This window comes from Delphinapterus leucas, unplaced genomic scaffold, assembly GCF_059928025.1.
Source record: "Delphinapterus leucas isolate spDelLeu-1000000601 "Yukka" unplaced genomic scaffold, BTC_Dleu_Yukka2 spDelLeu_asBTCV2_sq25, whole genome shotgun sequence".
NCBI lineage: Eukaryota > Metazoa > Chordata > Mammalia > Artiodactyla > Monodontidae > Delphinapterus > Delphinapterus leucas.
The window spans coordinates 7066593-7094570 of NW_028322234.1; the positions used below are offsets into that span (position 1 = coordinate 7066593).

General features: G+C 55.3%; 1 protein-coding gene across 4 annotated transcripts; it reads left to right on the forward strand.

The window, feature by feature from the left end:
* Positions 1-258: 258 nt before the first annotated feature.
* FCHO1 (FCH and mu domain containing endocytic adaptor 1) lies at positions 259-27973 on the forward strand. 4 transcript variants are annotated; one of them, XM_089905270.1, is made up of 29 exons: positions 259-299; positions 5119-5163; positions 5398-5490; positions 5893-5963; positions 10504-10595; positions 11659-11733; positions 12891-13032; positions 14433-14585; positions 14827-14931; positions 15965-16063; positions 16156-16252; positions 17344-17388; positions 17503-17581; positions 18320-18344; positions 18746-18803; positions 19287-19465; positions 19548-19572; positions 19947-19998; positions 20561-20652; positions 21045-21320; positions 23197-23309; positions 23419-23506; positions 23662-23770; positions 24492-24647; positions 24965-25097; positions 25540-25739; positions 26389-26444; positions 26959-27123; positions 27685-27973. In XM_089905270.1, exons 4-29 carry the CDS (start codon positions 5937-5939, stop codon positions 27705-27707), a joined length of 2664 nt encoding a protein of 887 aa, XP_089761396.1. In that variant the 5' UTR covers positions 259-299; positions 5119-5163; positions 5398-5490; positions 5893-5936; the 3' UTR covers positions 27708-27973. The 4 variants fall into 4 exon arrangements, with proteins under 4 accessions (XP_089761396.1, XP_022414197.1, XP_022414196.1 ...); XM_022558489.3 differs by lacking the exons at positions 259-299; positions 5398-5490 and having other exon boundaries at positions 5133-5163; positions 5889-5963; XM_022558488.3 differs by lacking the exons at positions 259-299; positions 5119-5163 and having other exon boundaries at positions 5401-5486.
* Positions 27974-27978: the final 5 nt, after the last annotated feature.

Here is a 27978-nt window from a genome sequence, read left to right on the forward strand (position 1 = left end):
AATTACGGAGATTTAAAAAAAAAAAAGGAGCCGCTTCTCCGACTCAGCCAATCAGCGCGCTGGGCTGGCGGAGCTGGCCTCCTAAATGGTCCAGTGGCTGGCCGCGCGCTCTCAGAGCCCGCCCCTGCCTCCAGGCCGCCGCGGAGGTGGGGACTCTCCCGGCCACGCCCCAAAGGCGGAGCCAGCTGGCGGCCGCGCCGCACCGCGGAGGGAGGGGAGGGGAGGGGCGGGGCGGGCTCGCGTGTCAGCGACCGAGCCGCAGGTGGCGGCGGGCGCGGGGCTCGGCCCGAGCTCGGGAGGTAAGTGCTGTCCACCGAGACACCCCCGAAAACCCCTGGCCCGCGCAGCACCCCGTGCGCACCGCGCCTGGCAGCCCGGCGGTCCCGGGGGTCAAAGGCGCGGCGGGGTGTGAGGGATGGAGAACAGGGGGTGGGGGGGCTGCGCAGTGGGCTCCCCGTCCTTCCCCCGCTCCCTCGTGATAATCGGGGATCCGCGGAGGGAGCTAGAGACCCCTCCCAAATCCTCCATCTCCTGGCCTAGAACTGGAGCGTGCAGCGGGGCAGCTATGAAGCGAGACCCCTCCCCAGATCCCTTTATTCTAAGCCTGGATCTGGGTCTAGGTTCCGGGGCAGAGATGGGGACGCCACTCTCCCTCCAGCCTGGGACCCAGGACAGCCGAAACGGGTCCCAATTTCCCTTTTCCCAGCTCTGGCCTGTAGACCCCTGGGGACCAAGATGAGGAACCCCTTTTCTCTGCTATGAACCCCGATCTAGGCCTGGCCGAGGAGCTGGGGGTCCCCTGGTCCCTCCTCTAGAGTGTCCTTTTCCAGCCCCCCCCCCAGCACAAGGATGGGCGGTGGAGGGGCCTTTCACTGGCGTCCTCTGCAGGGACCCCAAGTTTGGAATTCTAGCTAGGGGTCAGTGTGGGGTCCCTTGCCTGCCGGGCCAGGCTTAGAGAGACCTGGAGCATGGACTTGGTGGTGGTCCCTGCTTCAGTGGGGTTGGGCAGCGAGCATCTGTTCCCAGGGATTAAAATAAATCGTAAATTAGGATCTTGCTGGAGGCTGGCTGCAAGTGAAGTGCGGAGGAGTGTTGGGGGGTGGGTGGCCCCTCCATCTGCCTCAGATCCCAGAATTCGCCTGCCCCAGCCGCAGTGGGGACCTGGAGGTGGCTTTGGATGGACCTGACTCACTGGTGACCTTGGGCAGGTGACAGACTTCCCTGAGCCTTGATTTTTTTTTTTTTTTGAAAGTGGGCTTTGGAGCCTGTATTCTACAGATTCTGAAACCCACCCACCCTATCTTTTGCCAAATGTAACTCCACCCTTTTGCTAAAGATGTTGGTGGTTGGAGGAGAGAGAGCAATAGGTTTGGAGATCTCCCCATATGCCTTGCTGGCCTCTGAGCCTCAGTTTACTACACTGCAAAATGGGTTGATGGTCACATTCTGGCATTGCTGGAAGGGTTGCTCTGCCAGACAATAAAACATATTGCCAAGCTGCCATCATCAGAACAGGGGCTCCTCCACCCTGGTCGCACCCACTGGACTGCCCGGGGCACAGCCTGACCCACATACCTTCACCCACACCAGGGGCAAAGCTGGTACCTGAGCAGGATCCTGGGCAGGAGGAGGTGGGAGGCACTGGGCCAGTCTAACCCCTATCCCTTGGGGCTCTTTCCCTGTGGTGGGGCTGGGAGTCCAACGCTCCCAGGTTCAAACCCAGCTCTCCTGTGCATGGCTTTGCCCCTCTGCACCTTGATGTGTTCTTCTGTGAAATGGGCTGAATCCCCCTTGGAAGATCAGAGCAGACTGTGAGAATGGGAGTGCTGCAAGTGCAGACATGATCATTATAATACTCCAATCATTATCGTACAATATTATTATTATTATTATATTGTAATTATAATACTAATTACAATATTAGTGAGCATAAATGGGGTCAACAGCTGACTCGGGTTGGGGCAGGGGTAGGAGAGAGGGAAGTCTGCAAGGGTATTGCCTGCTGTGTCTCCAGAGCTCGGTAGTCAGGTACACAGTTGGTGCTCAATAAGTGTTTTCCAAGTGAAGTGATGGAGAGGGAGGAGACCAGGGCGGGAGGACTGAAAAATTCCTGAGCATAAGCTCAGATGCCGTTCACAGCCCAGTCTGTGTGACATGGGGCCGGTGCCTCAGTTGTCTCATTGGGGTAATGGCTGAGATGAGACACTGCTTCCAAGTGCCATTGTGAGAATCAAGCCAGATTGTGTAAATGGGCACAGCCCTGGTGGTCAGCCTTAGAGGGGAGGAAGCACATGACAGAGCTGGTCCTTGAAACAGCATAGCCAAGCGGCCAGTCACAGGAAAGGAAGAGAAAAATCCCAAACTGGCCCTACTGTGAGCAAATTAGAGTCCAAGGGGGAACAAAATGACATCCTGTTTCGCAGAACCTTAGAGGCCCAGAGAGGTCAGGGCAGCCCAGGGCCACCAAGTGAGAGGTCAGGAGCTCCAGACAACCCATCAGGAACAGGAGCCCTGCCTTCTTTGCTGACTTGGTTCCTGTCTTGTTTTATCTGCTCCGAGACCTGCTCTAATGCTGAACCGGCAAGAAGCCCCAAGGTTTTGGGAATTGGTGCTGGGGAGGGTGGATCTGTGGGCAGCACCCAGAGCCTGTGTCAGCCACCTCCCGGAAGGACTCTTCCCCACTTCCAGCAGCCAGAGGATGGGGACATCCAGGTCCACTGACAACCTGCTGTGTGACCTTGGGCAAGTCCCTGTCCATCTCTGGGCTTTGCCCTGGCTCTGTGGAGGCTGGGAGACCTGGGTTCATGCAGGGCTGACTTCATCAGACACAGTGACCACCGTGTCTCAGGCACAATATTTTAGGGGTCTGTAAAGGTGTTTTAACTTCTTTTAAAATCAGAAGGGGAAAAAAAAACAAGCTTTGGGGTCAAAGCAAACATTTAATATATGGTATTAATATATTCATCTCTATGCCAAATGTAATTGTAAAATATAGTTTAAATTCTCTTTTTTTATTGGAGGAAGGGGCCCATGAAAGCAAAAGTGCCTCTGGCCTATGAACGTCCTCATGCGGCCCTGGGTTCGAGTCTTGGTGCTCCCATTCATGGGCTGTGCAACCTTGGGCAGGTGGACTCCCCTCTCTGAGTCTTGGGTTCCCCCCCAGTGAAGCAGGCATCATTGGCCCCCCTCAGAATGGTGAGGTGTGGAATGTTTAGCCCAGGGTTGGTGCTCAATTTGTGGGTACTATTATTTCACAATTGTTGTCAAGATTATTTGCTTGGTAATAATAGCCCCGGCTAGGGGCCTCAGTTTATCCACCCAGGACCTGCACGGTGCCAGGGAGGTCCCATGGGTGCTGTCTGGAGGGGGAGGGGAGGTGGCTGTTGGGCCGTGGGCGGGGCAGGGTGAGCTTCCTGTCCCCCAGACGCAGGGGCCTCTGCTTGGTGCTAACGGAAGTGGCAGGGGCCACGTGGCTCTCTCCTGGTGCCTGCCCCAGCTGACAGGGGCTCTGGCCCCATTCACTGTCTGGTGAGTTTGAGCCCAGGCCAGGAGGCCCCCATTGCCCCTTCTTGCCCCGCTCAGGAGCAGAAGGGAGACCCTTCTACCTGGCCCGGGTTTCAGGAGAAACAGTAGGTGTCACTTCCTGGGCCGGGCTGGGGCCTGTGCAGGGCCACCCTTTGCTCTGCCACCCCGACCCCCATTACGACTCTTGAGTGGCGGGAGGGATGGCAGGGTGGTCGGGGGAAGATGGAGATCCAGAGCCATGTGTGGAAGTTTCGAACAGGAGTTCTTTTGCAGACAGGTCAGGGACAAAATCATAGTGACCTGGGGCCAGTGAGTGACCTCTCTGTGGCTCAATTTCCTCATCTGTAAAGTTGGGATTGAGCCTTGCGGTGTGGTTGTGAAGGCTGAATGAATGTGTGGTACCTGTGAAGAGCTGGGCACAGCGCCACACACACATTCGTGCTCAGTGTATGTGTTGGGGGAGGGGCAATCTAATGGGAGTTGTAAAAACAGTAGCAAGATGCTTGGTTTCTGGGGAACTTGGGCCCGGTGGCTCCTAGGATCCTCTAGAGCAGCACTGTCTAGCAGAACTTTATCTGTGCTTTCCAGTGGGGTGACCACCAGCCCCATGTGGCTCCTGAGCCCTGGAAACAAGACTGGCACAACTGAGGAACTAGGGGTTTAACTGTATATAATTTTATTTAGTTTAGAATTAAGTTGCCACGTGGGACTAGTGGTTCCCTTATCAGTTAGCATAACTCTAAGGGATTTGGAGATGCTCAGGGTCTAGGTCATGGCCAGGAACTAAGAAATGAGATGGGAATTTAGGGCTTTTCCCCCTTGGGATGTCAGCTTAGCATATCCCCAGCTAGACTGGGTTTCCTCAGGGGCTACACTAGGAGCTAGAGTTTCTCAGGGGCCCCAGCATCACCCAGCACAGGGTGGTGGTTGGGAATGTTTGTTGAATCAAATAATTGTTTGCCTGGTGAACACCTATTCATGCTTTAAAACCCCAACTTCCACGCCCCCTCCTTTAGTCCAGGTCCCCCAGTCCTTGTTCCTCCATTTGGTTCAGCTTTGACCCTGCAGGACTGGGGTATCTGTGTTCAGCTCTGTTTTCCTAGACTGAGGGCTCCTCAGGAAGCAGGCCCAGGGCTGAATCATCTCATGGACCCTGGTATTGTCCTGGCCAGGTAGGCACATGGTGGGTGCTGGGTGACTTACAGAAGTCAAGTGACCAGGGGCTAGCTGATAATGGGTCGAATTAAACTCACTTTCAAGATTAGAAAACTGAGGCTCAGAAAGGGGCAGCCTTGTCCAAGGTCCTTGCTCAGTCCTTTCCTGGTGAGGCCCGGGGAGCTTTCCCATCCTGCGGTCACCAGCCCCGTCCCTGCTGCTACTGTGCCTCCTGGGCTCCCAGCTGCTGCTGAGCTGCCTGCGGGGTCATGAATTATGGATGAGGCTTGCGGGCTCCAGTGACAAGCCCAACCTCAAGTACATGCCAAGGACACCAAGTGTCCCTCCCTCGTCTGGTGGCTTGGCCCTGCCCCCTCTGCAGGGAGGCCTGGGGTCCTCCAGCAAGACCCCTTCTAGGCATTCCCTCTTGTTTTGCAGATGGGGAAACTGAGGCACGGAGCTGGACAGTGACTCAGATACCAGGTGAACATATTGGCTTCCAGGGGGTAGGGTTGGGACTCATAGGGGCACCAGTGTCAGCTGGGTCACCATGGTGAGGGATGAGCTTTCCATTACAGGAGTGTGCATGACATGGAGACTGTTGTAGAGGGATTCAGGAGACCCCGAGGGAACCTTAGGGGCACTTCAAGGACCCCGACTGCCATGTGGCCGATCACAGTCCCAGTGTCCACCTCTCACCAGACCCTCTTCCCACAGGAGCTGCCCAGCGTGGGGCTGAGTGCTCAGGTTGGGACTCAGCTGGCACGAGTGCAAATCCACTGTCATTTCCTGGCTGTGTGACCTTGGCAAGTAGCTTCCCCTCTGGGCAGGGCTCAGTTTTTCCATATGTGAAATGGCCTAGAGCTTTTCTACCCATCCCCGACCATGAACTCCTATTCATGCTTTAAAACCCCAACCCCTATGCCCCTTCCTCTAGTCTAGGCTCCCCTAGCCCGTATCTCTTCATTTAGTCTGACCCCACAGGGCTTGGGCATCTGTATCCAGCTCTGTCCCCCTAGGCTGGGAGCTACTTGAGGACCATGCCCAGAGCTGTATCATTTCAGGGGCCCTGGCATACTCCCAGCCTTGGGGTTTTTGGTTCCTTCTCCATCCTCTTTCTCCCTCCTCCACAAGGAGAGCAGTTGGAATTTCCCTTCCTCAGGCCCGAGCTGGCTATGACTACAGCTCAAACTTGCCTCTCTCTTCAGACAGGCACCAGACGGGAGCCTTCGGGGGTCTCCATAGAGGCCATCAGGATGTCGTATTTTGGGGAGTATTTTTGGGTAAGTAAGATCCGCTGTTACTTTGGTGGGGGCTCCTGGAAGGGCTGTGGGGGCTTTTATGGAGATGGAGGGACCTGGGGGCTTGTGGGCAGAGTCTTGGGCAGATGGAGGATCTGCAGGGGATAGAAGTTAAAGTGGGAAAAGTCAGGCTGGGTTTGAATCTATACCCCCAGATGTCATAGGCCTTGTGATCTTGGGCAAGTCACAGGTTGAACAGGGAGACTGAGGCCCAGAGTAGGAATCTCTCACCCGAAGTTGCCCAGTGAGAAAGTGCAGAGTCAGGGCTCAAACCCAGGGCCAGACTGAACTTTCAGGATCCAGGATCATTCCAGCCAGGGAATTTCCACATCTTCCCCATCCTGGAGAGTTGGGGGGTTTTCTTCACTTGACCCCTAGGGACCCGCTCACCTGTCTGCCCTCCAAGCTGGGGACCACATACTGTGACTCAAGGAGCCAAGTGAGACAGACTTGTTTTTATTCATTCACTCCCTCCCTCCCTCCCTGTCACCACCACCCCACACCCAGCCAACTCTGGGAGATGCTGGAGCTCCCAAGAGATTCCATCCAAGCCCTGACCCTGAGAAGCCTCCAGTCTGGGGGACACAGAGCCAGTAAGATACACCCAGCCCTGTAGGGTCAGGGCTGAACCCAGCCTTGGGTATGCCCAGAGGAGGAGCAAGGACACAGAGCTGTGTTTGCCATGGGCTTTGAAGGCTGATTTTCCAGGATGTCAGAAAGGCATTCTGGGCAGGGGGAACAGCCTGGGCAGAAATCCAGAGATGTGACACTGGGTGGCCAGTTGAGGGCACAAGGACTCCTCCCGCAGAGCTAGGCTAATGGGGAGCCACAGAGGATGTGTGAACAGGAGAATCAGGCAAGGACCAGGGCAGAAAGCCCCTTCCTCAGTTGCAAGCCCAGAGCTTGCAGAGGAAGCTCAGTTGCTAGGCAACCCGTTGCCCATGGCAACAGGCCTTTCTCCCTCCCCAGCTGGGGCTCCTCTTACTAGCACTTGCTTTCTTAAAGGGGCTGCATCCCCTTGCCAGTTGCGGAGTGGTGGCGGGGGAACGGACCTCCACCTCCTTCCCAAGGGTCAGAGTCCCTGGATTTGCCTCTGAATGGCTGTGTGACCCCATCAGAGTGCTGCCACTCTCAGAGGCCCTGGTGGTGATCTGTGTAAGGGGCGGGGTTGGCCGTTTTGAGGATCGGTGGTCGCCCAAGTATTGGAGCCCTGACAGCGGCACCTACATTTATTTTAAATTTCTCTTAATGGCATGCGGCACCTACATTTCTTTTAAATTCTTTTTCATTGTATGAGGCATGCAAGTTCGCTACAGAAAATTCAGACCAGCAAAGAGAAAATAGAAGCCACCCCCAACTCCTCCTTCCAAAGATAGCCTGGTACACAGTGGATAAGAGCTTTGACTTTGGGATTTGAATTGGGCTCCTCTGGGAGCCCTTGGGCAGGTGGCTTTGCATCTCAAAGCCTCAGGTTCTGCATCTGGGAAAGAGGGATGAAACTCCTGCTTCCCCAGGACTAAGGTAGTACCCCTGGAATGTCTGTTTCTTTTAATTAATGTTTCTTTTTTAATCTATTGTTAGTATTGGTGACTCTTTGCTGGGTGACGCTGGGGCCCTGACTGGCCTGAAGGGGGCTCCAGTCAGGGGAAATCAAGCCACACAGGGATGCCCCAGTCTTGTTGGACCAAGTCAGGTCTGGAGGCATGGACGGCACTGGGGAGCCACGGGGGAAGTGTGAGCAGGAGAGGGACATGATCAAGCTGTATTAGAAAGATCTCTCTGGGGCTGGCGTGGGAGCAAGATTGGAGTCCAGAGGTTCTGAAAGAAGACACAGGCCCGAGACAGCCCCTCCCAGGACCCTCGGCTGCCAGCCCAGCCTGGGGGAGCCAGACACTGCTGGGGGCTTTGCCAGGTCTGGGAAACGGGCCAGCAGTTGGCTCTGAGTCAGCTCCAGATGCTGGCCTGGGCGGCGGTGCCTGGTGCAGCCTCACCCGAGGATCCCCTGGGCAGGGTGGGCGGAGGCCTGCTGGGGCTGTTTGCTGAGCCCTCAGCACTGTGCAGGAGGCCCTGTGTCTTGTACCAGCCTCATCTCACCAAGACCTTTGGGAGGTGAGTGCTGTCATTGTCCCCATTTGTCAGATGAGGAAACTGAGACCCAGAGAGGTGAAGTCACTGGCTCAGAGTGACCCAGTGCATAAGAGGAGGATTTGACACTTGGGCCTTGAAAGTATGTTTCTAGGGAATTCCCTGGCCGTCCAGTGGTTAGGACTGTGTGCTTTCACTGCCGAGGGTGCAGGTTCAATCCCTGGTCAGGGAACTAAGATCCCGTAAGCCGAGGCCAAAGATAAAATTAAATTAAAAAAAAAAAAGAAGTATAAGAGAAAATATATTCCTGGGGAGCTGGAGGGATCAACAATGCATGTTGGGAAGTGGGGGTCTGAGGAGGGTCTAAGAATGTTCCTGAAGGAGGAGGGCCTGGCAGTGATCCTTGAGAGGTGGAAGAATTTGGATGGGTTGAGAAAGTTGCAGGCTAGTGAGCCAGGTGACCGTAACAGCCCCAGCAAGGATACCGTGGTGGGAAAGAGCAGCATGTCTGCACCATTTGCTGTTTGCTGGCGAGGCCAAGAGGCTGTCCTGGGTCTTCCCCAGTCTTGGCCTCCATTTTTCCATTTGCACAGCAGGAGGGATCATCTGGTGGTGACTTCTGGCTTTATCCTTCAAGCTTCCAGGTAACTGGGAGGCTGAACCCCTCAGGTTGGAGGAGGATGGAGGAAACCATCATTTCCAGAGGGCCTGTGAAGTGCTCCCAAAGGGATCACTTTAGTGATTTGTGTTGGGAATTAAATAACATTGGATCCCTCTATGAGCTTCCTCTTTCAGTCTAATTACAAGGCCCCATTTGGTGCTAAAATATCTCGACTTCCCTCCGACCACAGCTGATCACCCTTTTTAACTGACAGCTCAGTGTTCAGACATGTTGCCTTTCACGTGTGACAGGATCGGGCTGGCATTAAAACAAAGTCGTTGCCTTATTTTTTCCCGTCCCCTTCATTATGGCAAGGGGCCCTGGCTTTCCACTTAGAATAGTGGTAGGGACTTCCCTGGCAGTCCAGTGGTTAAGACTCCACACTTCCACTGCAGGGGGCATGGATTCGATCCCTGGTCGGGGAGCTAAGATCCCACATGTCGTGTGGTGTGGCCTAAAAATAAGAAAAAAATTTTTTAAAAAAAGAAAAAAGAGGATAGTGGTAAGCGGTGCCCTTTTAAATCAATATATTTGGAGAAGAAACAAGAGCAACCTTAAAGCAATGATAACTAAGTAATACCATGAATCAGCAGAAACTAGGGTTGCCTTTGGGGCTTTAGGGGAGCGTGATGTGGATCATCTTGGTATTTACTTCATCCCCATATGAGAGGTAGGTGACTGCCTGCCCCCATCTTAATGAGGAGCCACTACAGGTTCAGAGACAGACAGTGACTGATCTGGATCACACAGCACAGGCCTGGCCTCTCCCACCATGGTGACCCCAGAACTAGGAGGAAAGAGGTTTGGTGCAAGGCATCAGCAGGCACCAGGGTAGAGGCTCTGTTCCCACCAGTCCCAGGTAAGAGCAAAATAACTTTGTCCATCTATTCGACAAACTGAAATGCCCTTTCTGTGCCCCACCCTGTACTGGATATTGCTGGGTCCTGAGAGAGGTGTCAGACCTGCATCCTGCTTTGTGGGGTTCTCAGAGAGGGAGTTTTCATGTTGAAGGGAACAGAAAACACAACTACAGTGACTTAAGCAACAGGGGTCGTATTAGTTCATAATATTGAAAAGTTGTGCAGTAGTGTGGCTTTCAGGGTTGGTTTGATCCAGCAACTCTACTCAACACACTTTTTATTCAGACCCTCTCAGGTTCAGCTTCTTTCCAAAGTTCATGGTTTCCACTTGGTTTCCAGTATCTCCTGTGACCACACAATCATTTATGGAAAGATAGAGAGAAAAACAGGGGAAGAGACTGATAGAGAAAGGAACAAACAGAGGCAGAGGTACACACACACACAAAGACAGAAAGATAGTGACAGAGAGAGACAACCAGTGAATGAGAATGTCTCTCCCTCAACTATGGGAGAAAAATCCCAGGATTCTTTCTTTTTTTGAATTTTTATTTTATTTATTTTTAAATTTTGTTTGTTTATTTATTTATTTATTTGTCACGCCTCGTGGCTTGTGGGATCTTAGTTCCTTGACCAGGGTTGGAACCCGGGCCCCCTGACGTGGAAGCGCAGAGTCCTAACCACTGGACCACCAGGGAATTCTCCCAGGCTTCTTTCTGATTGGACCAAATTAAGGCCCATGAACCAATCCTTGTGACGAGGGGGAAATGCAACAGGTTGACTGGCTCAGGCCTGAACCAATCCCTACAACCAAGAGGATGGACTTCTTCTGGTTAGCTCGTCAGCCCAGCCCCTGTTGCTAGGTAACCTTGATGTCCTCTCCATCCCCTTTCTCAATCTCCACCCCCATCCCCTGCAGGGAGAGAAGAACCATGGCTTTGAGGTCCTGTACCACAGCGTGAAGCAGGGGCCCATCTCCACCAAGGAGCTGGCTGACTTCATCCGGGAGAGGTGAGGTCCCCAAGCCCCACCCACCCCATGGCCACGTCCCACAGTCCACACAGCCATGCTCATCTTGTGCCCCAACCCTGGTGCCCCCCTTTTCCCTTGCCCATTCCATCCTCCCACCACACCACACCCTGCCAGAAAGGATCCAGGCCCCTGGGGTCTCCAGGAACCAAATGGGCTTGAAGACCCTCCAAACCAATGGTTCTCAACACTATCAGTCCCATGCCCCATCTTAAATGACAATCGCCAGGTTCTAACGCCTCCCCCTGAAGAGACGCTAATATGACCTACTTACAAGGAGAATTTTGAAAACTCAATCTCGGGGCCCTGAGTATGATAAAAGAAAAATCATGTATAATGAAATAAGCTACATCTCAGCATGTCAATTCCCAATTATGGGAAAACATAATAAACTCAAATTGCAAGGCAGCCTCTACTCCCCAGCTTCTCAGCAGCTGAACGCCCGTTAAATCTGGGCAGAAAGTCCAAAGGATTATTAACCAGGTTTTTCTCTTTGTGGCTGTCACGTGGGACCTGTCGCAGCCATACAGGACAGGGGCCACTCTTTATTTTATGGGCCTTCAGACCCTGGATCCATCCACTGTTGCTTATGCTACCCCACGGGTGCCTCTCTCAGAAAATACCCCAATGGGTAACTGGTTTTAACTGGGCACACTGCTACCCTAAACAAAACTGAGGTTCTATTAGGATGAAAATGTGAGTGGATATTAGGTAGGCATTTAGCAGTGTCTGTCTAGAGGGAAAAAGGAAATATGAGTTTGTCTTCTGCAATTAAAGGAGACAAAGCGTACAAAACATTTATATTATGTGCTTAAAAATTTGTTTATCTGCTGTTGCTACTGCTGCTACTACTACTGATGTTTTTACTTAAGGATTAAAACCTCTCCCATGAATTTCCAGAACACCTCCCCCTGTCAGGGGACTGTATCATTCTGGAGAGACACCGCTCAGATGCTTGAGATGGGGAAACTGAGGCCCAGGGGTGTGGGGCCTTTCCCAAGTGTGCTCAGAACCTTCCCCATCCTTGCCTTGTCCTCCTACCCAGGGCCACCATCGAAGAGACCTACTCGAAGGCAATGGCAAAACTTTCCAAGCTGGCCAGCAACGGGACCTCGGTGGGGTGAGTGGGCTCTGGGTGGGGCAGGAGTGGCCAAGGGTGTGGTGCGCTGGGGGGGGACAACAGGAGCCTGCCCTTGGGTGGACATCTCTTCACGCTTGTGGTATGTGGAACAGGGAGTCATCCCCCTGCTTATGGGGCTAATTGGACAGAGGAATATAGTTCATTCATTCACTAGTTCATTCATTCATTCACTGGATATTTACTGAGCACCTACTGTGTGCCAGGCACTGTTCAAGGCACCAGGGGGCCCGGGGCAATCAAGACAGATAAAGCCTCCAGTCACCTTCATGCCCTGTTCATAGGTGTACATCTGGGATGTGTGACGAGACGGTTGTTAACCACAAACATGAACAAAGTCCTCTCCCAGGGAGAAAAGTGCTAGGAAGAGAACAGAATAGGAGCATTAGAGGCTGGACACTATCTCTGGAGCTGAGACCTCAGTAATGCGAAGGAATCAGCCATGGGGGTGTCTGCGGGACAGAGACCCAGGCAGGTGGCTCAGCTAGTGCAAAGGCCCTGAGGCAGCAACGCACCGTACATGTTCAAGGAAGAGCCAAGAGGCTGGCATGGCTGCAGGGCCTGGACAAACTGGAGATGAAGTAGGGGAGAAATAGAGGGAAGGGGCCACAGGGCCCCAACACACAGGTGACTTTTAAACCAGGATGTGATGTGGTTCCATTGGCATTGCAAAGTTCCCTGTGGCTCCCGTGGGGCAAAGGTTCTGTCGGGGGCCGAAATGGCGGCAGCAGAGAGCGAAGGCAGTGGGGAGGCCAGAGGGGTCTTCTGTCGAGGTGGGAAAGCCCCTCAAACTTGATTTGGGCAGGTTGAGTCTCAGCTGCCTGTGAGTATCAGGCGGGGCCTGGAGTCCAGACAGAGGACTGCGGGGCCTCGGCCTGGGTTTAAATTCCAGCTCTGATATTCATTTGCTGAGGGCCCTTGGGTGAGTTATGGAGCCTCCCATGCCTCAGTTTCCCCATCTGCCACAGGCCCACCTCACACAACTGCAGTGGGGATTATTAAATGAATTCATATGTGTTCATGCTTAGCAGGGCCCGGCACACATTCGATGCCTGAGCCAATGCCAGCCATGCTGTATGAGGGGTCCCTGGGGGGCTGGGCCTGCTGGGCCCGGGATGTGTGACCCCACCTGTTTCCAGGACCTTCGCCCCACTCTGGGAGGTCTTCCGAGTCTCCTCAGACAAGCTGGCGCTCTGCCACCTGGAGCTGACACGGAAGCTGCAGGACCTCATCAAGGACGTGCTCCGCTACGGCGAGGAACAGCTTAAGGCACACAAGAAGGTGTGTGCTGTGGGTACCACAAGGCTGGTGGATGGGGGATGGCAGCAGCTCCCAGGATCCCAGGACTTCTGGGGCCTTGGAACCTCCAGCCCCTGGTGTGTGCCTCTGAGAATTCTGTTAATTCCACGACATCAAACTCAGAATCTCACAGACCTGAGCATTGGTGAATTTCAGTCTCAAAATTCAAGAGCAGGGATTTGCAAACTACGGCCCGCGGGCCACATCCAGCCCACCACCTGTTTTTGTGCAACCCTCGAGCTAAGCATAGTTTTTCCATTTTTAAGTGGTTGAAAAAAAAACCAAAAGAAGAATATTTTGTGATGTGTGAAAATGACCCCTGATCTAGAGCATCAGGGGCTACAGATCTTGTTATTTGACGTTTCTAGACTCTGGAAGAGCCAGACCTTAGACTCTCAGGATCCCAAAATATTTGAAGCGTATAATTCTAGAGTCATAAAGGCTTTGCATTTACAGATCCCTAGAATCTACAGGGGGTTTTGTTTGTTGTTTTGTTTTGTTTTGTTTTCTGGCCGTACCATGCGGCATTCGGGATCCTAGTTCCCTGACCAGGGATCGAACCTGCGCTCCCTGCAGCGGAAGTGCGGAGTCTTGACCGCTGGACCGCCGGGGAAGTCTTGAGTCTGTGGTTTTTAACCCCCGTTAAAAAAGGGAGTTGGGGGCTTCCCTGGTGGCGCAGTGGTTGAGAGTCCGCCTGCCGATGCGGGGGACACGGGTTCGTGCCCCGGTCCGGGAAGATCCCACATGCCGCGGAGCGGCTGGGCCCGTGAGCCATGGCCGCTGAGCCTGCGCGCCTGGAGCCTGTGCTCCGCAACGGGAGAGGCCACAACAGTGAGAGGCCCGCGTACCGCAAAAAAAAAAAAAAAAAAAAAAGGGAGTTGGTAGTACTTCATACTGTACAGTTAAAAATGGTTAAGATGGCAACTTTTATTTTATATGTATTTTACCACAGTTTTTAAAAAATGGAGGAACAAGGAAGTTTTCTACAGGCTGATCTGGAACAATCTTGGGAATGAATTATTAAGTGGAAAAAGCAGTGAGCTTAACAGTATGGACTGTTGCCATTTGTCATAAAAAATGGGCACATTTGATGGTCCATGTGCCAGTTATTTCTGGAGAAGTATCATGGTAATAATGGGAGGTTTTTACCTGAACTCATCCCTTAAAACTTTCTGAAATGTGAATTATGTGTAAATATTACCTATTTAAAGAGTTAAAAGTTTTGAAATTCATAGAATACTCAGAAAAAGTATTCTCTAGGACCTGGAATCCCACAGAGTTTGGGAAGCTGGGAATTTCACGGCATACACCTGGGGTCTGCTCAGGTCCTGTACCCCAGCAGGGGCTTCAGGTGGCCCGCATGCTCTTCTCCGCCCCCACAGTGCAAAGAGGAAGCAGTGGGCACCCTGGACGCTGTGCAGGTCCTTGCAGGCGTCAGCCAGCTCCTGCCCAAGTCCCGCGAGAACTACCTGAACCGTTGCATGGACCAGGAGCGGCTGCGGAGGGAGAGCACCAGCCAGAAGGAGATGGACAAGGTGGGCACACAGCTGCAGGTCCCCAGCCACCGCTGGCCCACACAGGTCAGAGGAATTTGCCGAGGGGTGACGGAGCTGCCTGCTGGGAGAGTGAAAACATATCACAGAGCGATGGTCATTGAACCTGCATGAACCACATACATGCTGGGCACCCCAAGGAGTCTATGTGCTGGGGGATGGGGCCGGGGGAAGTGCCCTGAGTGTCACCCTCTCAACTCCGTCCCCTCCCTGTGCCTCCTAGGCAGAGACCAAGACCAAGAAGGCAGCAGAGAGCCTGCGGCGTTCAGTGGAGAAGTACAACTCAGCCCGTGCCGACTTCGAGCAGAAGATGCTGGACTCAGCTCTGGTAAGAACCAGGCATCTGTACCTTAGAGACCTACACATTCCTGGGCCCAGGATGCTCTGGCCCCAGAAGTCCAGAACCTTCCAATCCCTTGACTCCAGAAGCCTTAGAATCACAGGCTTAAAGCCGTAGAATTCTAGAGCCACTTAGCTATTGTTACTGTTATTATTATTTCAGAAACCAAATCAGTTTTGTGCCTTAGTTTCCCCACCTGTAAAATCGGGGCAGTAATAGTACCTGCCTCATAGAATCGTTGTGAAGATTAAATGAGTCACCATATGTGAAGTCTTCAGACAGTACCAGGTGCATAGAAACCACTCTATGAAGTATTAGTATTATTATTTTTATTAGCACTGATGAGGTTTTTGAAGAAGACAGTGCAGAGTTTAGAAGCCAAGAGTCTCCTGACATGTCATGGTAGCTGAAAAGCCTGGATTCCTGGTCCAGCCTCCATCTCTCCCCAGCTCTGCCACGTTTGGAAACGCACTGCACCTCTCTGGGTCTCTGTCTACCCAAATGTTTGAAAAGCAGATTGGGACCTCAGGATTAAGAATCAGATTTTTTTTTCTGATTTTGCAGTGATAGAAAGTTGCCAGTGATAGAAATCTTCATTCAAACTGACAAGGAGACGTGTAGGCTCAGGGAACTGAAAAGTTCAGGGGGCAGAGCTTCAGGTATGGCTGGATCCAGGTGCTCCAATGGCATTGGCAGGAAGTTGTGCCTCTCTGTCTCTCAAGTCTGTTTTTCTCCCTGAGGGCTTTACTCCCAGGCAGACATACCCTCCCGGATGTGTGTGTGTGTGTGTGTGTGTGTGTGTGTTGCAAAGTAGCCACCAGCAGCCCCCACATGCATCCACCAACACATTGACTTAGGGTATGAAAGTGTTTTCTTCCATGGTTCCAGCAGAAGTCCCAGAGCTCTTCCCCAAACCAATCACTGAGGCCAGGGGATTGGAGCATCCTTATTGGTCAGGCTGGGTCACATAGCCACTCCTTGTGGCCCCACCTTCCCATTTGCCCCTCCCCTCCTGCCTCAGCGCTTCCAAGCCATGGAGGAGACCCACCTGCGGCAAATGAAGGCACTGCTGGGCTCTTATGCTCACTCAGTGGAGGACACCCATGTGCAGATTGGGCAGGTGAGTGGGGCCAGGGGTGGGGAATGAAGCTGGGGTTCTGGGAAAGAGGGCCTTGGCCCTGCCTGATTACACACTTCGTTCGCCTGGCCCAGGTACATGAGGAGTTTAAGCAGAACATAGAAAACATCAGCGTGGAGATGCTGCTGAGGAAGTTTGCAGAGAGCAAGGGCACAGGCCAGGAGAAGCCTGGTGAGTCTGGGCATCTGTGGGCGTTGGGCTGTGGAGCTGTAGGGAAGGAACAGGACTCAAGAGGGAAGAGAATGAACCTCTCTGGGCTTCGTTTTCCTCATCAGAAAAATGGGCTGATGACAAATCTAACTCAGCAGCTCACAGAGGAAGAGGATCTGCTGCCTGATCTTATGTGTAAATCTCTTACAACTGGATACCAGAGGGGCCTTGAATGCCAAGCTCAGCCTTTCAGATTTTTCCCTGAGGGCCCAAGGGAGCCATTGAGGGTTGTTGAGCAAAAGACCAATTTGAAAATGTCCAGATACAGAGTTGAGGAAGAATTGAGAGCAAAAGTTTTGGGGTCACAGCTGGGTTTGTGTCTTTTCTTTGTCGCTCATTGTGTGACCTTGGACGTCTGTCTTGCCTTCTCTGAGTCTCAGTTTCCTCATCTGTAAAGTGGGGATGATAATAACCCCCACCTAATGGTGTTGTGGATGTTCAGTAATTTGATGCAGATAAAGGGCAAAATGTGTACCTGGCACATAGTAGGCACTCAGTAGATGCTGGTACACAGTTTACGTCCCTAGCTCTGGTCAGCCACTAGGGTCTGTCTTTTCTCCCTCCTGTCTCTATAGCTCAGCACCAGCTCAGGTCACCTCTCCTTGTGTGGGCCCCCACTCTTGCCCTTCACTGGCTCCAGGTTTGTCATGCCCTGCTCCTGCTTATATACCCTCTATGGCTCCCCATCACCCTTGAGAGAGAGTCCCAGATCATCATCCTGGCACCTGATGCTCAGCCCACCTCACAGACTTATGGTCCATCCCCTGAACCACCCAAGTTCCACGCAGAAATGCTGGAGGTAGAAGAAGTAACTCAGGCAGTGCCCCCTCCAGTCCATCCCAAGGTGGCAACCATCCAAGGCAGGACCAGAACGCTTGGCCCAAACCACTCATGACCATCTCTGGGGCTGGTTCAGCATCTTGGCTCAGGCCCTGGACCTGACTGGTCTTGAGCTCAAATCCAGGTGCCATTGTGTGGCCAGAGGTATACTGCTACCCTTGCCAGGCCCAGTCTCCCCGCCCAGCTGAGTTTCTCAATCTTTTCTGTCTCAGGGCCTTTGGACTTTGAGGCGTACAGTGCGGCTGCCCTGCAGGAAGGCAAGTACGTCTGGGCCTGGATGCCCAGGCTGGACCACAGGGATGAGGGAGACAGAGCTGAATGGGAAGGGGAACCCCCCAGGGCTCAGCTGCATCCCCCTCATCTGTCCTCAGCAATGAAACGTTTGCGGGGAGCCAAGGCCTTTCGTCTCCCAGGACTGAGCCGGCGGGAGCGGGAGCCACCTGCAGCTGTGTGAGGAAGTACCCCAACCCAGCCCTGGCTCAGGCTAACCCAAGATCCCTCCCCCTGCCCGGGGTATCCCAGAAGGCCCCTGCTTAGGGTAGCCCAGGAGAATCGTATTACAAGCTAGCCCAGGAGTCCCTCTACCCAGGCTAGGCCAGGAGCTCCTCTGTCCCAGACTGGCTCAATATTACCACTGCCCAAGCTAGTCCAGGATTCTCCTTTTGCCAAGACTAGACCAGGGCCTGCCTGTTCCCCCTTCCCCGGCTGGCCCAGGATTTCTCCCTCTGTCAAGGCTAGCCTTACTCTTTCCCCACCTAATCTAGCCTGGCAATTCTTGCTTTGTTAAGACGAGCCCAAGAGTCTCCCTGCCCAGATGGGTATCACATTCTTCCCTATGCCCATGGTCTCCCTGGCTAGCCCAGGATTACCCTTGCCCAGGCTAGCCCAGGATTCTTTTCTTTGCCAAGGCTAGCCCCATTATTTCCCTGCCAAGGTGAGCCCTACATTCAGACTAACTCCAGGGTTCCTCCCCTTCCAAGTTGACTGAGAACACCCCATGCTCAGCTAACTCCAGATTCACTGCCCCGGCCCCAAGCAAGCCCCAAGTTCCCACCACCTGCAGGGCTAGTTCAGGACAACATAGCAGCCCAGGGGCTGGCCCCAGGTTCCGTGTCCGGTGTTGGGGGCGGAGGGGAGGGCCAGAGGAGGTGGGGGAGCTGACACTGACACCTCCTTCTGCATTCCCAGAGATTCCCTGGAGCCCGATTCAGGGGTGAGTGCCACGGGAGGGGCCAGGACGGGCTGCAAGTGGGAGGGCTCCATCCCACCTTGGGCCCCCACCCCCACCCCGCCCAGGCCTGGAAGCCAAGCCTGGAGCTCAAGGGGCAAGAGGTAGCACAGCTTAGGGACCAGGTTCAAATCCCACCGTGGCTGCAAACTCCCACGGACCACGTGGGAGGGACCAATGTCCCCTCTTAGCCTCGATTTGCCCCTCAGGACAGGTTGCGGCATGTTCTGTTCCTCCAAGAACCTGCCCACGAACTGTGAGAAGACCGTTATTGCCATTGGGGTTGTTTCTTGGTCTGAGTGAGGGCCCACAGGTGGAGGGGGGCATGGCAGGGTGAGATGGGAGGTTTGGTACCAGAGAGACTAACTCACCACTTGTCCCCCCAGACATGTCCAGAGGTGGATGAAGAAGGTTTCACTGTCCGGCCTGATGTGACCCAGAACAATATCCTCCTGGCGCCTTCTGGGGGCAGCTGTTGGCACAGCAAGGACAGAGCTCTGTCCACAGTGATCCACCCACCATTAGCAACCCTCTCTGTGTACATCCTGAGGGGAGCCTCCAGCTGTGAACCAAGCAGATTCAAATGCAGACACTTGCCCCTGCGGGGTCAGGGCTGAACAAGAGGGAGAGAGGGGAGCTTGGTTACCCCAGAGGGGGAGCCAAGGGGACTTCCTGGAGGAGGGGGTCACCAGGGTTGGGGTTTAGCAGCTGAATAGGAGTTTACTAGTTAGGACAGGGCATGCTTGTATGAAGACTTGTGGGGGGAGGAGAATGGCAAATATATGGTGTCGAGGCAAGGGTGGCAAGTGGTGAGAGATGGAATTGTGCAGTGCCTCGAAGGGATGTGAGCAGGAAGAGATGGATTTGAGGGCTGACTGGAGGGAAACCCCGTGTTAGAATCCGCTTGGGCCCTTGACTGCAGTGCACGCACAGCGGAGCCCTCCCGCTTCTCATCCAGCGACTCCGATTTCGATGATGACGAGCCCCGCAAATTCTACGTGCACATCAAGCCCGCCCCGGCCCGGGCCCCAACCTGCAGCCCCGAGGCAGCCGCAGCACAGCTTAGGGCCACAGCTGGCAGCCTCATCCTCCCTCCTGGCCCAGGGGTGAGGCGTGGGGAGGTGCTGTGTGTGGGGCAGGTGGGGCTGGCTGGATGCCACCGACCTCATGCCACCCCTTTGTCCACAGGGCACCATGAAACGCCATTCTTCACGTGAGTAGCCTGTTAAGGGGTCTTCAGTTTGATGAGGAGCACGTGGAAGGGAGACTGGGCCTGGAGTGTGGGTGTGGGTTTGAATTCCAGCTCTGCTGTGTAACTTGGGGCAGGCTGCTTACCCACTCTGATCTCCTTTTATAAAATGGGGTCATTATGAGAATTAAATGAGAGCCAAAAGGGATCGCTGGGGCTGGGAAAGAAGCCAAAAACTGGAGACAAGTTGGCTCAGGTTCGAACCCCTCTCTGCCTGATTTGCTGGTCACCTTGGGTGGCTGACTAGACAGCTCCAAACCTTGGTCTCCTTGGTGTGTGGAGTGGGAAGCAGTGCAGGCCTGGCGACAGAAAGGCTCAAGGAGGTACATCTCTTGCAGGGGACACCGCTGGGAAACTACAGAGGCCTCGATCTGCCCCAAGGGCTGGCAGGTGGGTTCCATGGGAGGTGGGGCACTGGGCCCACATGAGTGGGCAGGTGAGGGCCGTCCCTGCCTCTCTCCTCCTCCCCTGTTGCCTCCCCATGTCTCCGACTCCCCTTCTCTTATCCTGGCAGGGAGTTAAGGGCGTGCCATCTTTGAGGGACCACTCAGTCATTCCCTTGATGAACATTTATTGAGCACCTTATGTGTACTTGTGCTATGCTGGGTTCTGGAGATAAATGACCAAGACAGATGCTCCTCAGAGTCCCATTCTAGAGGCTCAGATTTTTAAAATAGTAAATAAGTTAGAGTATATTCGATGCTTCCAAGTGCTGTGAAGAAACTGAAGCAGGCAATGTGATGGAAAATAGGAGTGGGTGACTTTAGTTGGGGCCGTGGTGGAGGGTTAGCAGGGGAGGTGCTAGGACTCTGAGCTGAGCCCTGAAAAGGAGCAGGAGGTGGCCGCAGGGAGATCGTGGGGGACAGAGCTCAAGACCAAGAACAGCAAGTACAAAGGTCCTGAAGTGGGAGGAGGCATGGAAACACCCCTCTTGTCCATTCCCTGTCCCCAGCTGTGCAGAGAAGCTGCAATCGGATGAGCAGGTTTCCAAGAACCTCTTTGGGCCTCCCCTAGAGTCCGCCTTTGACCATGAAGATTTTACAGGTGATGGGGGTGGGGCTTCGGGGACACGGGCGGCCAGCAGGAGGAAGGGTGGGGCCACTGCAAGGATAGGAGGCTCAGGACCGTGGGCCAGGCCGGAGGGAGGAGTGTGGGCGTCCTTTGTGGGTCAAAGTGAGGGTGGGCGAGGCCATGGCACGAATAGGCGGAGCCGGCGAGAAGGTGTGGCCTTCGTGGGAGTGAGGATGACAATGAGTGGATAGGCAGGCATCAGTGGAGGTGAAAGTAGCCAGACAGCATGGCCTGGGGTGGAGGGGGGGGTGGGGGAGACATCGAATGGGGGCGGACCTTCCTCGACATGGGCGTGGCCTGCGGGAGGATGGACGGGACTCCTTGTGAGTGGGGTCTGGAGCTGGCTGTCCCCTTCCCTACCCCAGGCTCTAGCAGTCTCGGCTTCACCTCCAGCCCCTCGCCTTTCTCTTCCTCGTCGCCCGAGAACGTGGAGGACTCTGGCCTGGACTCACCGTCCCACGTGGCACCCGGCCCCTCCCCGGATTCCTGGGTTCCCCGCCCAGGCACCCCACAGAGCCCGCCTACCTGTAGGGTGCCGCCCCCAGAGTCGAGGGGGACACAGCCTCTGCTGCCATCAGACTCACCACGGCCCCTTGCACCATCCCCGGGTCCCTGGGGGGTGGAGGCTGTGGCTGGAGGAGGTGAGTTCCTCCACCCCTAGTCTGAGAGTTATCTGAGTCCTGGGGGAGGATTGAGCACCTAATGTGGCCAGGGTCTGAACAGGGTGCTGGGGACACAGCCGGGACCCAGGCAGGCAGAAACCCTCACCCTTGCAGGGACAATAGTGATATGGATATTTAACAAGGCAGGAGGTGGCAGGTGCCTGGTGAGGACTCAGAAGGGTAGGGCCTCCCTGAGGAGGGAACATCTGAGCTGGGATTTGATGGAGGTGAGGACGCAGCCATATGGACATGGGGGGGGGAAGGGCATTCCCAGCAGAGGGCACAGCCTGTGCAAAGGTCCTGGGGTGGAAGCAGGCAAGACCCTTTGAGGAACAGTTAGGAGGCCAGTGTGGGTGGAGCAGAGTGATGAAGGGAGAAGGAGGGAGTGGAGGGGGAGATGTCGGCAGGGAGATGGGATCAGGTGGGGGCTGGTGGTCCCAGGGAGAAATGTGAGTTTTACCCCTAGCAGGGTCAGAGCCACAGGAGGGAGGGCTGTGAGCAAAGAAGGGGTGGGACCTACTTGGATTGCAGGCTCTCTCTGACCGCTTGGTAGGCAAGGATGAGAGCCAGAGACGAGGGAGGTGAGTCCAGGTAAGTGGTGATGGGGTAACAGTGGGGAGAAGGCCAGAAGACAGTCACGGGACCCAGAGAACAGAGGAATCAGGGCAGAGGGCCTGAGGGCAGCTGAAAGGAGAGGGAAGGGCAGAAAGAGCAGGGAAGATGGGGCGGAAGAAGCTGGGGTGGGGGCGTGTCAAGGCTGGGCCTTTAGATGGCAGGTGGATGGGGGAGGCCAGGCTGGAGCACCCTGTGGACAGCTGTATGAAGACATCATCAAGCTGAAGTGGGATGGAAGGCTGCCCAGGGAGAGGGTAGGAGAGCGCCCAGGGTGGAGCAGGGGCAGGGCTAGAGGGGGGGAGGAAGGAGGGGATTGGCTACTGGTTGGCTCCTGGGGGCCTGAGTCAGAGGGACTGTGGGCTGTGACCACATGAGGTCCCCAGCAGTGGTGACGGGGTGGCGGGGGGTGGGGTGGGGGGCTTGGTACCATCCTTGGTTAAAGAAAGATCCTGGTTGGAGCTGGTTCAAGGGAGGGCTCAGGGGAGTGAGTGTAGACCATGAGTGTAGACAGATAAAGTTGTCTGCGCTTTACAGTAAAACTAAGGTTCTCAACTGGGCCAGTTATGCCCCTCAGGGGACACTTGGCAATGTCACCACTGTTACTTGATTGTCACCACTTGGGGGCGGGGTATACCTGACGTCTGAGGGGTGGAGGTCAGGGAGGCTGTTCAACACCCTACAGTATTCAGGGTGGCCCCAGCATCATGAAGGATCCAACCCTGTTGAGAACCTTGGCACAGCCTGGGGTGTAGGTAGGAGGGGAGATGGGCGAGTAAGCGTTTGTAGATGGAGCAAAGCAGGGACACTAGTGAAGCAAGAGAGCGAGGGGAACCTAGGTGTTACACCACGATTAGTTAATTTAGAAGGGTGTGACTCAGACGCAACCCAGGGTGGGAGACTACCCTTGGAAGTGCCGAATGTTGGGTAAAATGCCTCTGCCAAATCCCCACCCCCCCGTAGAGTGCCTACCTCCTGAGCATCCAGCCCTTGCTTGCATACCCCCAGTAATGGGGAGCTCACCCCTTATTGAGCCACCAGTGTAGTGTCTGGGAGACTCAGGGTTGCAGATGGTGTCTACAGTCCTGTCCAGCACCTTCTCTGTAGCCCTAGGACTCCCAACCATCAGGGGGTCTCCTCCTATAAGCCCAACTCCCAGTTTGGGGCTGAGTTCCTCCCCTGGGGAGGTTGGAGAGGCCCAGGCAGCAGCTCAGCCATGTCTGTTCTTATGCTCATTCCCCAGACTTGATGCCTGTACCTGCTGACCTTGCAGCCAGGGAGGGCCTGGCAGCCCCACCCCGGAGACCTCGCTCCAGAAAAGCATCCTGTCCCCTCATGCGCAGCAACGGGGACCTGGTAGGGTGAGGGGGGGTGGCAGGAGCCGGGCTGGGGGTCGCCTCCAGGGTCAGCATCGGGGCACTGCTGCTAGGGCGTTCACAGGCTGGCCTATCTTCTTCCCTTCCAGTCTCGTTCCCTGAGCCCCTCCCCACTGGGCTCTTCAGCCCCCAGCACCATCCCAGAACGGCCCAGCTTCTCATCCCAGACAGGACATGGTACGTGGGTCCTCTCTGGGCCTCAGTTTCACCTTCTCTGATCCGGGTGTGTGGCTTAGTGATACAATGGAGGCCGTGTCGGCAGAGGGCGGGTTCTGGAGCCTGGGACCTGTGCTCACTCTGCCTGTCCCTCGTTCCCTCCCTGCCACCCCCAGGAGTCTCCCGGGGCCCAAGCCCTGTGGTCCTGGGCTCCCAGGATGCCCTGCCCGTGGCCACTGCCTTCACTGAGTATGTCCACGCCTACTTCCGTGGCCACAACCCCAGGTACACAGTGGTGGGGCACAGTGCAGATGGTGACAGGCAAACATAGGGCTCCCTGGGGGCTGTGCATCTAGGTTCTGGCAGGGACAGCTTTCAAATGGGTTTCATGATCTGCTTTACCGTGGAACGGCTTTGAACACTGAGCTGAACAACCAGACCCATCCTGAGGGCTGTAGGAACCATGGAAGGCATTTGAGCAGGGCTAGGCATTGATGTAGCCACGGTTTAGAGGAACTCCTCTGAGGCTGCTGTGGGCGTCAAACTGAAGGGAGCAAGACCAGAGGCCAGGCCCGTGGAGGGGGCAGGTTAAGGGTGAGTTGAGGGACCAGGGATAATCTGGGGGCGGTGCCCAGACGAAAAGACCTTAAGATCAAGCCACAAAGAGGAGGAGAGTATTGGACCGGAAACCTAAGCTGAGGACAGTTACAAAACTGAATGTTTTGCTTTGAGCTTCCTGGTGGCCTGGGGAAAAGAGAACTGGAGAAGGGGGTGTTCCTGTCTCCTTCAGCCCAGTGTGGATTCTTCCTGGTGTCTGGATTGCTGTCCAGGCAGGGACACAAGAGGTGGAGGCTGGGGCTGGGAGGCTGGCCATGGTCAGAGCCTTGCTGATTCTGAGGGACCTGGTGAACCACAGGCTACAGTGAAACTAGGAGAGAGGGGAGCGTGAGGTGCCAGGCAGAGCCCTGAGCCAACGCCCAGTGCCTTCACCACCCGCCCCCACCAGCTGCCTGGCTCGAGTAACTGGGGAGCTGACCATGACCTTCCCTGCTGGTATCGTGCGCGTGTTCAGCGGAACCCCACCCCCACCGGTCCTCAGCTTCCGCCTCGTGCACACGGCCCCCATTGAGCACTTCCACCCCAATGCTGACCTGCTTTTCAGGTACTGTTGAGGAAAGGGAGAAAAGTTAGGGGGTTCCAGGGACTGGTGGGGGCCAGGAGCACCCCGGCTCTGAATTCCTGTTCTGCCTCCCGGGATTTGCTGTGTGACCCTGGGCAAGCTGCTCTCCCTCTCTGAAACTCACTCTCCTTCTGTCTTTTGCTTCCCACCCTCGCCCTTCCCTGGGAGTTATGCTTTATTGGTCCCAAGGTTAGCCTGGGAATCTGCATCTTTAGGAAGCCCTTGGTGTAGGTGGGATGCTGGAGGCCCTTGGGACGGCATCTCCCGAGGGTTGGGGTGATTATTCCCGGTCTCTGCAGTGACCCCTCCCAGAGCGACCCTGAGACCAAAGACTTCTGGCTCAACATGGCGGCTCTGACTGAGGCCCTGCAGCGTCAGGCAGAACAGAATCCAGCTGCCTCCTACTACAACGTAGTGCTGCTGCGGTACCAGGTGGGCCAGGTGGATGGGGGTTGGGCAGAGGGGGCAGGGAGGGGATGGTGAATGGGGACAGGGTGAGCAGGCAGCAGAAATGGAGGCTGATAGCAATGACCGTGGGGTGAGCTGTAGGCGGGGTGGGCAGTGTAGGGGGGCCTGGCCTCCACTAGTGCAGATGGCCCCATCGTGCAGATTAGAAGAGGTCCGATCCCAGGACCTGGCAGCTGGCACCTGTCCCCAAGACTTTGTTAGGATGGGGCACTCGTCTGCCCTCTGCTGGAGACGTGTTGTAACACGGCCTCTCATCAACAAAGAGCCCCTGGGGTGTCCTAGGCAGTGCAGTCAGGTCAGTTGAATGGCGGGTGGCATGGCAGGGGCAGTGTGGCTGAATAGTATGCGGTGTGGCAGGACAGGACGGCTCAAGCCGTGTCTTCTCTCCTGCTCTCCCTTCCCCTAGTTCTCCCGCCCCGGTCCCCAGTCCGTGCCTCTGCAGCTGAGCACCCACTGGCAGTGCGGGGCGACCCTCACTCAGGTCTCGGTGGAGTACTGCTACCGGCCTGGTGTCACAGCCGTGTCCACGCCACTCACCAATGTCCAGATCCTGCTGCCCATAGGGGAGCCTGTGACCAACGTCCGCCTGCAGCCGGCTGCCACCTGGTGAGGGCATGTGGGAGGCCTGGGGAAGCTCAGCAGTGCCCCCAGAACCTAGCAGAGCTCCCTTTGATACACCAACTGAAGGGTCCACCCTAGGCCTGACCATTCACTGTGGGCTCACCTTGCTTGGAGCTAAGGGTGATATTACTAGCAATAATAATGTCTGACACCGAGAGCTTCCTACATGTCAGGCTTGTTCCCTGTGTTCTGCACACACTGACAGGCTTGGGGCTTTTAGCAATCCCTCAAGGGGTTGGCCACCATCATCCCCACTTATGGAGGGGGAGCTGAGGCACACAGAGACTAAGTCACTTACCTAGGTCACACCAGGATTTCAACCCAGCCACCCACTGGTGGTCCCTGGCTTTTAGTCACTGCACAATGTTGCCTTTGTTTTGTACAAAAGGTAGAACCTGCCACCAAGAAGCCAAATTTATAGGGCCGAATGCATCATCTAAAAGTGCTGCGAGGCTGTAGAGCCTTCAGGAACCAGCTGCTCCATACCCCACCCCCATTTCACACATGGGAAAACTGAGGCCAGGAAGGAGACCCGGCTTTCTCGGGTCATGTAGCCAAGAGGCAACTGAGCTGGCACCCTGGGCTCCCAATGTCCTTTCTGGTGGAGACCGGACCAATCTTCTCTTGATGCCAGGAACCTGGAGGAGAAGAGGCTCCTATGGAAGCTTCCGGATGTGTCCGAGACAGGGGGTGAGTTATGATTGTGCTTAAGGTCTTGGGGGTCTCAAATGGGAGAGGCTTATTTCAGCTAGGGGAGAGGGAATTCCCTGGCGATCCAGTGGTTAGGACTCCACTTTCACTGCTGAGGGCGCAGGTTCAATCCCTGGTCGGTTAACTAAGGTCCCGCAAGCTGCGCGACACAGCTAAAAAAATTTTAAAAACAAACTAGGGGAGGATTGGGGATGTGCTAGGAGCAGGGCAGTGTAGGCATCAAGGAAAGCTTGAAAGGGCTTTGACGAAGCTGGAGGAGAGGGCATCCCAAGGGGTGGGCACAAGAGGTGTAAAGGCCCTGAGGCAGGATTCCTTTGCAAACCACACACAGCCCCGTGGGGCCAAAGGAAAAGGGTGCAGGACACAAGAGGAAGTCAAACGGAACAGACAGAGCCACAGATCAAAGGGCTCGGGTGCAGGGCTGAGGAGGAGCCCAGGTCACAGCAGGACTGGGGTCGGGGAACAGGACACAGCTGACCTCAGACCTCCCCAGGCTCTGGCCGCCTGTCTGCCAGCTGGGAGCCATGCTCGGGGCCCAGCACACCCAGCCCTGTGGCTGCTCAGTTCACCAGCGAGGGGGCCACTCTGTCCGGCGTGGACCTGGAGCTGGTGGGGAGTGGCTACCGCATGTCACTGGTAAAGAGAAGGTTCGCCACAGGTACGCCCTCGCCCTGCCGCTGCGCATCCCCGGAGCCAAGACCAGGCCGGGCTCTGAGCCCCACTCCCTGCTTCTGCCAGGGTGCGGGGGTGGGGGAGGCATTTGGGGTGTTTGGAAAGGATAGGTGGGTGTTGGGGCCTGGAGACCCAAGATGGGGGGCACAGGTGGAGAGGGGTGGTCAGGGCCCCAATGAGAGGGATCAAGAAGTGTCCCCTACAGGACTTCCCTGGAGATCCAGTCGTTAAGACTCCGAGCTTCCACTGCAGGGGGCACGGGTTCGATCCCTGGTCAGGGAGCTAAGATCCCATATGCCGCGGGTGCAGCCAAAAAAGGAAGAAGTGTCCCCTGGCCGGCATCCTTGCAAGAACCCAAGGCAGGGAGCCAGAAGCCCCTCTGGCGCACCCATCCCCACCCCCATTCTCCCGTCCCCACAAGGGGCTGCTGGGGTCCATGGGGCAGTGGGAACAGTGAGTTACAGGGGGGTGTTTTGAAGAGGATTGGGGGATCCCAGGGTAGGGGCAAGAGCCCCCCCCTGCACCCCTCACAACCCTGCCTCCACAGGGATGTATCTGGTGAGCTGCTGAGCCTGCAGAGGTCGACCAGCACCACTGGCCCCAGCTCTGCACTGCGTCCTGGTGCTCACTGACTGCTCCCTGGCCCTCCTGCTAGACCCGAGGGTCCCCCACCCTGGCCTCCCCTGAGGCCCTGACTCCATGGAGAGGATCCCAACACTCAGTCTGGCTGAGCCTGAGATCCACTCCTGCTCATGCCAACTCTCATGCAGGTCCTTGGCCTTTTAATGTTCTTTAAATAAACACTCTATTTTCTAATAAAATAAATAACAAGCCTTTTCCT

Bases quoted from the DNA above. Each gene is read 5' to 3' on its own strand.
- FCHO1 (XM_089905270.1), top strand. From the start codon at position 5,937: ATGTCGTATTTTGGGGAGTATTTTTGG. The intron at 5,964-10,503 runs GTAAGTAAGATC...CATCCCCTGCAG, and splicing joins ATTTTGGGGAGTATTTTTGG to GGAGAGAAGAACCATGGCTT. The intron at 16,253-17,343 runs GTGAGTCTGGGC...TTTCTGTCTCAG, and splicing joins CACAGGCCAGGAGAAGCCTG to GGCCTTTGGACTTTGAGGCG.